Genomic DNA, 8,839 nt, shown 5'->3' on the forward strand with positions numbered 1-8,839 from the left:
GCCGGCTTCGCTGAGAGCTGGGCGGCAGTGTGCACTGGTGGCGGGCTCCCCAGGCCGCGACCCCCGTCGCCCCGGCGCTCTAGTCCCGGCCCCTCCCCTGGCCGCGGACCAGGAGGCGCAAGAGAAGTGACCCTGGGGCTGAGGCCTGGCCGCCGCCCGAGTGAGTGAGCGAGCGACTTGTGAAACACGCTGCGAGCCGTCACCCACCAGGACCGAGATCACGCGGATCCTAGGGCCCACAGAAGGGCCCCAGATACAGCAGGGTGGGGGGAAGAGGCGGGGCGCCGGGACAGAGGACGACGTACCCCGCAATTCCCAGCTTACAGGGCCGGCAGTCGCCGCCAGGCCCCGCCCCCCGGTCTTATGTAATAGGGGAGCGCAGCCATTGGCCAGCACGACCGGAAAAGGCGCAGGCCTGCGAGCGGGGCGTGGGGCGGGGAGGAGTCAGCTGCAGGAAGGCAAGTGGGCGGGGGCTAGGAGGAGCGGGAGGGCCCTGGGGCTTTTGGGAGAGCCGCGCGGCGTGCGCGGGCACGAGGCTTAGTGGCCTTCCCCAAGACTGAGGCGGCGGCGGGTGCGCGCGCGGCGGCGGGTGCGAGGCGCAAGCTGTTGTGCTTCAGGCTTTTTCCTCTTTCCCCTCCTAGGCGGGTGCAGGAGGCCAAAGCGGTGCTGGTCGTGCTCCCCTTTCCTCTCCCTCTGGCCACCTCCTCCGGCCCCTTCGCACTGCGCGGTCTCTCCGACGCAAGACTGTCCCGGCCCGGGTGAGTGGTTGTGGGGGCGGCGCTAACGCCCGCAGGACGCCGGGGAACCGGGGTGGGCGCTCACCGGCGAGGTCGGCGGGAACCGTGGGAGGTCGCCGGGGGTCGCGAGGGGCTGCTGGCCTACCCCGCCTCCCCGGGGGCCGCCGGGCTAATCCTGCCCCGGCGCGGGCTTTGGAAAGGAGGGGAAGCTCGGGCGCCTGCCAGGCCCTGCAGGTGGCCGGGTCGCAGGCCAGCCGCGGGAGCTGAGCGGTAACCTTACCCCCTGGCGACAGCAGCTGGTCGTTTTCTCGACGCCGGGGCTCCCCGTTGCCGAAGGTGCCGGGTTTCGGGCAGCTGAGGCCTCAAGTAGGCGCGTCTCGGGCCGGGGTCGGTGAGGAGTGGAGGGTAGGTGGGGGCTGCATGGCCCTTAGTGGCCGGGAAGAGGAGAGAGGGCTCCCCGAGGCGGGAGAGGCGGGTTGGGAAGGAAGGTGGGCTAGTCCGCAGCTGCGGTCAGTGAAGTGTTGGGTGAAATAGACATTAGTCCTGGTGTTTTCATCTTCTCCCCTCCCCAAAAGGATGTATTTAAAATCTAGGGTCTGATGTTGATCTCTGCACGGGCCTCTTCGACGTTTCAGTGGTTATGGAGGATGATCCTACTTCCTGGATCCAAAATTTTCTCTTATTCATTCCGGTTTTGGTTTTAATAGAATCTTTCGGGCAGTGCTTACTTGTTGCCTCCTGTAAAGAGCTCCTCATTTTAAAAGAACTCGTTATTCTTTTTACTACTTCCCTCTTTTCAACCTCTTCAGAAAACCATACTGTTATATTAAAAAACAGCTTTTAGGTATTTGTAAATGACTTCTTGCCCCTCAGTTTGTCCCATTTAATCAAGGAGCCGTTATGCTTAAGATTTTGTAGAAAATTCGATTGGCTTGGGAGCAAGCCCTGAACTGCCCAAAAGCAGGTGGTTTGTTCGTTTGCATTTCTGCTTTCAGAAAGGAAATCAGGGCAGTTATTTGTTACACGTTAGGAGCCTACCCCACGAATTCAGACTGTTTCCTTTACCTGGTATTAAGGTTTCTGTTTTAAAAATAAGCAAAAGCAACCGTCTCTTACAAAGCTTTTATGGGGTTTTGTTGTTGTTGTTGTTAGTTTTTAAATACAGTGGGAAGTAAGTTAAATCTATTGTGCCATATTATATTTCAGGGGAAATCTTAAATACAAAAGTAAAAAAGTAATGTGTATCTAATGACACTGCTCATCAAAAAGCTGATAACCTGTAGCTATCAAAGTTCTGTATTAGTGGACTGCAGTTTTTCAAGAGGTTACCCACACAGTCAGCGTATTAACATACGTAGCATGGAAGAGTCCAGGTGCATGAGAGGACTGAAGTGTGCTAAGGCGAGGTACTGATACTAGGACATTGAGACATTAGGAACATTTCAGTGCGTAAACACTGAATACCGACCGCAGTACTCCTATCTGAATAATATGGCAGTATCCCAAATCTGTTTCCATAGGAATAGGTTTGTGCGCTTGCCATAACGTTTGGACTCAAACGTACTTTCCAAAAAATGACTCCATTTGGCTTGGAATTGGGTTTTTTCAAAAATGGAAGTTTAAGGATTAACACCTCTGGTAATATTTACCATTATTTGGTAAAAACAGGTTCTTACGTTAGGCTTGCATACTGAACATTTTTGTAATTTGTTAAATATCCAACTGGCTTCCTAGAAAAGCGCTGATCATCCTCTGTTTTTTATTTGACTTTCAGCTCAGTATTTAATGCTAGAGGGAACCTGTCCCATTGGTGTATTTTTTTCAGTTTCCCGTTTTCTTTTTGGGAGAAGCTCAGGTGTTTATGAAATGCTTTGACCTCATATCCATAAAGTAGTTAGGGTTCCAGTCAGGAGAAAAAGTCAGCACTCCTTTCTGGTGACGTAGAGGTAGATCCCACTGTGTGTGTATGTCCTGCCTGATTTAAAAGTTTAACGTTTACAGTCCACCAGTGGTAGAAAATGGTGTCTTTCATTTTTATAAGTACTCTTACCCTTTAGTAAGGCTTGTTCTCTCAACTGGGAACTAATTTAATCTTATTTAATAATTGTCCAGCAAAGGCCAGTTTTCAAGAAAGATTTAGTTTTATAAACCTTAGTGTTCAAGAGAACAGTTCCCATTGCTTCTGTTACCTCTTTTAGAGCGACGTTAGGTGACAGCTCTTATTTCTGCTCAAGTTGTGAGTGTCAGGTCACAACAGTGAGTACTGGAAGGGGAATGCACCTTTACAGAGTGACCAAACAAATGATTGGAGAAGGAGGCTAAACTTTTTGGTACACTCTTGAAGATTACGTAAAGTGCAGAAATCTTAGGTGGATAGCTCAGTGATTTTTACAAGTGTACACACCTGTATAACCATTACCCAGATCAAGATACAAAACATCAGCTCCCCAGAAATCCCCCGCATGCCCTTTCTTCCCAGTCACTGCCTTCCAGATTATTAGCTTTGCCTGTTTGAACTTTGTATACCATATGTTCTTTGTATTGGACTTCTTTCCTTTAATACTGAGTTGTAGTCGTGTGACATAATTTTTTTCTTTTTGAATGCTGCATAGTATTTCATTGTAAAAACATACAAGTTACACATCCATTTACTACTAATAGACATCTGGATTATTTCCAGTTTTGGAAACAAGTGCTCTGAACACTCTTGTACTCTGTCTTTTGGTGTACATCAGCGGTTTTCAACCTTTTTCATCTCATGGCACGTGTAAAACTAATTACTAAAATTCTGCAGCACACCAAAAACTATATTTTTTGCTGATCAGACAGAAAAAATAGGTGTGATTGTGATGCATTCACACTGGATGGCCATTGTTGTGTTGGCTGTTGTCATTTTTTATTTGGCCATCTAAGGGGAAAGAGGTCAGTGCCCCTGACTTAATAGTCAGGTGTTGCATGCTTTAAAAATTCTTAGGTCACACCAGTTGAAAATCGCTGGTGTGCATACATTTGCATTTTTGTTGCATGCATACCACGTGGAATTGTTAGGTTATAAACAACTGCAGACAGTTTTCCACAGTGGTTGTACCAATTTACTCTCTAGTAGCATTGTATGGGAGAATTTGAAAACCCATACACTTTGATTAATAACTGTTTCTCTGAAACTTAAGCCATCAATTTTGAGATTGTTAATCATGTTTAGATTACTCCGTATTAAAGTAAATAAATTACTCTAATGCCTCAACTTTTTTTTTAGATATGGCTCGTGGACAGCAGAAGATTCAGTCTCAGCAGAAAAATGCCAAAAAGCAAGCTGGACAAAAGAAGAAACAAGGGCATGACCAAAAGGCTGCTGCCAAAGCTGCCTTAATATATACGTGCACTGTCTGTAGGGTAAGGGAAATTGAAAGACAGCTTTCCCATGGACAGTTCTTTCCTTAAAGATTGGTTTGTATAGCTTAAAATTTTGCAGTCATGTCAAAATAAATGCTTTACTTAAAATAGTAGATTTGAGAACTGCTTATTTTATGAATCCATCTTTCTTCCTTCAACAAATATTTTAATTGAATGGCTCCTGTAACCAGGCAGTTTTCCAGATGCTGGAAAGGAATGAACAAAGCAAAGTCCCTTTCCTCAGGGTGAATACAGATGCCTTCTTAAGGTGAAACAATACACTTTGAACTTTGTGAAGAAGTCAGAGATCTGCCCTGGCTGTTGTGGCTCAATGGATTGTGTGCCAGCCTGCGAACCAAAGGGTAGCAGGTTCAATTCTCAGTCAGGGCACATGCCTGGGTTGCAGGCCAGGTCCCCAGTAGGGGGCACGGGAGAGGCAACCCACACATTGATGTTTCTCTTCCTCTCTTTTCTCCCTTCCCCCATCTAAAAATAAATAAATAAATAAAATCTTTTAAAAAAAAAGTCAGATCTACATTAAGAAGTCAGTTTAATTTTAAACTACGTAAGATACCAGTGAATAAGACTCATTATACAATTGTTTTTTTTTTTTTCTTTCACTAAGTCCATTTTTAGGATGTCTATAAAACTATGTGGAGTCTGTTCACGTGTGTTTTATTAGAGCTGAAGAAGAGTCATAGCAGCTGCTATTGAGTGCTTACTGTGTACCAAGGCACTAAACCAGGCGTACCTGTATGAGCCCATTAATCCACACAACAGCCCAATGAGAAAAAGTACTTTTATTATAGTCATTTTATAAAAGAATAAGTTGAGTCATGGGAATTAAATAATTTGCACAGGTTGCCTACCTAGTACATAGAAAAGCTGGGATCTAAACCCAGGTAGTCCAGCTCCAGTGTCCACTCTTTGGACAAAACCAGTTTTTCAGGCCAGAGGCTCTTTCTTTCCATTTGTTTAAGCTCGCCACCCTTGAAGTTAGCACATAGAAGTTCCAAAGGAAATATACGTGGTGAGATTGGTGGTATGGATGGGAAGGGATCTTGATAATACATGATTCCTGGGTTATCTGTTGAAGTCATTACTGATGAAATAAAAGTTCCCAACTACATAAAAGAGAGATGTATTACATTAAATATCTTGTTCATATTGAGCTTTGATACACTCAAAATAATGAAATTGAGCAGCTTCAGATTCTATTTGGAGAGAAGCAGGGTAAAAGTAAAATCACAAAATTACTGATAAATACTTTGACTTAAAAGTACTAAAGTAGTTCACATATTCAAAAACTCAAGACAACAAAAAACGTTTATGTTTTGCCTAATCGAGTATTCTAAAGAACTAATAATTGAAGGTCCTTGCCCAGGGAAGTCAGTATCAGATAGGACAGTATTTGAGAGCTGCAGTACCTAGTGCTAGGTTAAAGCATGGGTCTTGAGCAAATTAAGCTTTTTAGGGTTTTGTTTCCCTATCATGTAAAATGAGGGTAGTAGGAATTAACGTAAGATTATTGTGAAAATTCAGTGAGAATTCTGGTAACATGCTTAACATAAGAATAGTTCAGTACAAGCTATCTATTTGCTGTTAGTTGAGCAGAATACTTCATTCTCTGTGACCCACCCCTACATGCAATGTGGGAATATGATAGGCATTTCTTTATTATATGGTCATTTTTTAATAAGGTCTCTTTTTTTGTACAATTTTTGTAATTAGACACAAATGCCAGACCCTAAGACCTTCAAGCAGCACTTTGAGAGCAAGCATCCTAAGACTCCACTTCCTCCAGAATTGGCTGATGTTCAGGCATAAAGTTGTTTACAGGTAATTGACCTTTTTTCTTATGGTTTGTTAATGTCAGGCCTTGTATTCAAGAACAAAATTGTCTTCCATAATTGTGAAATTGGTTTTACCGTCTAGCTGAGTCTTGATTGCTTCCCCTTTTTAAGTTAATGTTTAACAGTTGTTAAAAGTCCACTTTCTCTGACCATATCCTAATAAAATAGAAGTTCCTAACTACATGAAAGTTCTACTTACTACTGTAGCCAGAAATGGGGGGTTGAAGGGATGCTGGCCAGCTCTGGTCCAAGAATGGACGACACTTGTCAACTTAAAGAGCGTAATTATTGCCAAGGTATTGAGGGTCTTGCTCAGAGAAATGGAGCAGACCGATGTTCCTGAGAGCCTTTTGCAGGTACTTTACTTAACAGTAGTTGCTCGAAAATAATCAGCTTAGATTTTCTGTGTGATCGGGGTTTTTTGGTTTGTTTGTTTTTTCCTCCTAAATAGCTGTGATGGTGGTAGTGGTGTGAGAATTCTTTTTTGAGTAAATTAATCAAAGTTCTGTTTATAAAATCCCATTGACAGATATATCAGACTAACTTGAGAGCTTAAGCGTGTTGTGGTTTTTTTCTTAGACATTTGAAATGTTTGTAAGTTGCATTTGTGCAATGCTTTCCTTCACAGAAAATTTTACTTATGTTTTATAGGTGAATTCATGACACCTCTGACTCTTCTACTGTCTCAGACCTTAGGTAACAAACCTGCAGCTGCTTTTCTAACAAACTGTTGATCAGCAAAAATAAAGGGGCTACAGAAACACTCATTTTTATGCTGTTCCCTTTGGGCTTCATGCAAAGACAATTCTGTGTAAATGTACAGTTGACTCTAATTTGGAAATCTGAAAATCAGTCCATCCTTGTTATAAAAAAATTTTTTACAATTGTAATTATATTGATGTTCATATTGTGTAAAATAACTCATTTAATAAAGTAGTACTTTGATTTTACAACATCACAGGATCATTGGTTCTAGAAATTCTGTTCTAACTTTTCACATTATTTGCCTTATAAAAATGTAATGAATTCATCAGCTAGAATTGCAAGCGCAATTCTTATCTCCCTCTCAGCTCAGTGGCAGGTTCGTTAGTTATACTAGAGCAGACTCATTTATTAAATTTGTGTACATGGTTTTATTGGCAGCTGCCTAGGTGAGGAATGACTTACCTGCTTCCTTAGTATATTGCAATCATATGTCACTTTGTCCTCTGATTGTTTCATGTGTTTGAGGTTGGAATATTTCAACTTGCTGTATAACTTGGCTGTAGATGCCAGCGAGGTATGCCCAGTAGATAAGTGATACATTCCTAAAGCGGTTGGATCGTTAGTGAGTCTCTCTGAAAAACTAGATTCTGAAATACATGCCGTGATGAAATAATCAGTAAGCCTAATCATTTATTACAAAATATGATGGAACATATGTGAACTAGTAAAGATTTATCTTTCATAAATTATGCTGGATTCTTTGAACATTCTTCAAATTCTTTAATTTGTTATTGAAACTCATAATTTTGAAGTTTTTGGAAGTTATTAGCAATTTGATCAATGGATTTTACATTAACCGGAAGATTGGAATTACTTGTGGCTGGGTTAATTCCCAGAACCTTCTCCCTTCTTTTCTTTTTGAGTTGTTGATTTTGGGAGTTTACTTTGTGCTGGTTCCTAAAATCAAAGACTGTGTATAATATGACTTCCGTCTGAACTAGAAAAGTGTTAAAATAGGCCAGTATCCACATTCATTTGGTTCCAAGAATGGGGAAGTGGGTTGGTTCAGATGGATGTAGTAAATCCTACCCAGTTAAGGGAGGCTAATTTTAGGGTTCTTCTAACTTGCTTTGGTTAGCTATTAACTTTACGAGTGAAACTGCTGTAACTCAGTTTAAATTTTAAAGTTAATATAATGGGAAGAACACTCAACTATTTACCAGTAATTGCTTAGAGCCACAAATCTGATCCTGTGGATTTAAAAATGCATCCCTCCTTTCTGCTGTAACTCATCACTGCATTTGTTTTTTAGCTGTGCATATTCTGCCCACCGTGTTTGTTTTCATTGTAAGTTTAAATAAGATACTTCTGAGGAAAATCTTCAGCGGTGATAATTTCTTAGCAATTCCTATTCCTATACTATTACTTTAAAATAATGACTTTTTTCATGTATTTAACTTCCTAAGTTTCAGATTTAATGTTATTTCCTTATATGTTGATTACCAGAGTATTAGAATTTGCCTAATTGCTTGTGGTGGGTATTACAGAAGTTCTGGTTAAATTACAATTTAAAGGTTTTAAAGTGCTATGAGCATATTATGTTTAGTAACAAATCATTTAAAAACCATTCACAAGTTTTGGGTTATTTTTTTTTCATTTGTTTTACTGACTGATTCAGAATAAAAGCTTGTCGTTCTTGTATTTAACCCTTTTTTATAAACGGCTGAGGACATCATATTTAACTCTATCTCAGTGATAGGACTAGCTGCATTGATCTTGCGTAGGACATCAGTTCTCATCCTCTGTGTGAGGATTATTAGTACAATCCCCTTTTATTGTGTTTGAGCTAAATCTGCTATAAGGGGAAAATTTAAATTCTTAAACATCCTCGTTATTTAATTCGAAGATTCTTTAACAGATTACAGCAAAGTTCATTATAAAACTGTTATGGTGTTCAAAGACCTGATGAAATACACTGAGAGAGAATTGGTCCGTTTGTATTCTGTATTTCCAATAGTTGCCAAAAGGAATGGGGTTAAGATTCAGCTTGTTTCTATTCCCCTTCATATGGACCTGCAACCCCTTGTCTAACCTGCACACGGGGCTCAGTTGTGTTCTGTAATGTCTTATTAAAGGAGATGTTAAAGAAAA

General features: G+C 41.5%; 1 protein-coding gene across 2 annotated transcripts; it reads left to right on the top strand.

The window, feature by feature from the left end:
* The first annotated feature begins 487 nt into the window (after positions 1–487).
* ZNF706 (zinc finger protein 706) lies at positions 488–6,946 on the top strand. Of its 2 annotated transcripts, none has more exons than XM_024572272.3 (4): positions 488–758; positions 3,994–4,130; positions 5,862–5,969; positions 6,635–6,946. In XM_024572272.3, exons 2-3 carry the CDS (start codon positions 3,996–3,998, stop codon positions 5,955–5,957), a joined length of 231 nt encoding a protein of 76 aa, XP_024428040.1. In that variant the 5' UTR covers positions 488–758; positions 3,994–3,995; the 3' UTR covers positions 5,958–5,969; positions 6,635–6,946. The 2 variants fall into 2 exon arrangements, with proteins under 2 accessions (XP_024428040.1, XP_045037610.1); XM_045181675.3 differs by lacking the exon at positions 488–758 and adding an exon at positions 822–1,142.
* Positions 6,947–8,839: the final 1,893 nt, after the last annotated feature.

The sequence above is a fragment of the Desmodus rotundus genome, chromosome 8 (assembly GCF_022682495.2).
Source record: "Desmodus rotundus isolate HL8 chromosome 8, HLdesRot8A.1, whole genome shotgun sequence".
NCBI classification, from domain to species: domain Eukaryota; kingdom Metazoa; phylum Chordata; class Mammalia; order Chiroptera; family Phyllostomidae; genus Desmodus; species Desmodus rotundus.

What these genes read in the sequence shown, in the direction of transcription:
- ZNF706 (XM_024572272.3), top strand. Translation starts at nt 3,996, where the DNA reads ATGGCTCGTGGACAGCAGAAGATTCAGTCTCAGCAGAAAAATGCCAAA. An exon ending in ATACGTGCACTGTCTGTAGG is followed by an intron (nt 4,131 to 5,861) that starts GTAAGGGAAATT and finishes TTTTGTAATTAG; the next exon opens with ACACAAATGCCAGACCCTAA.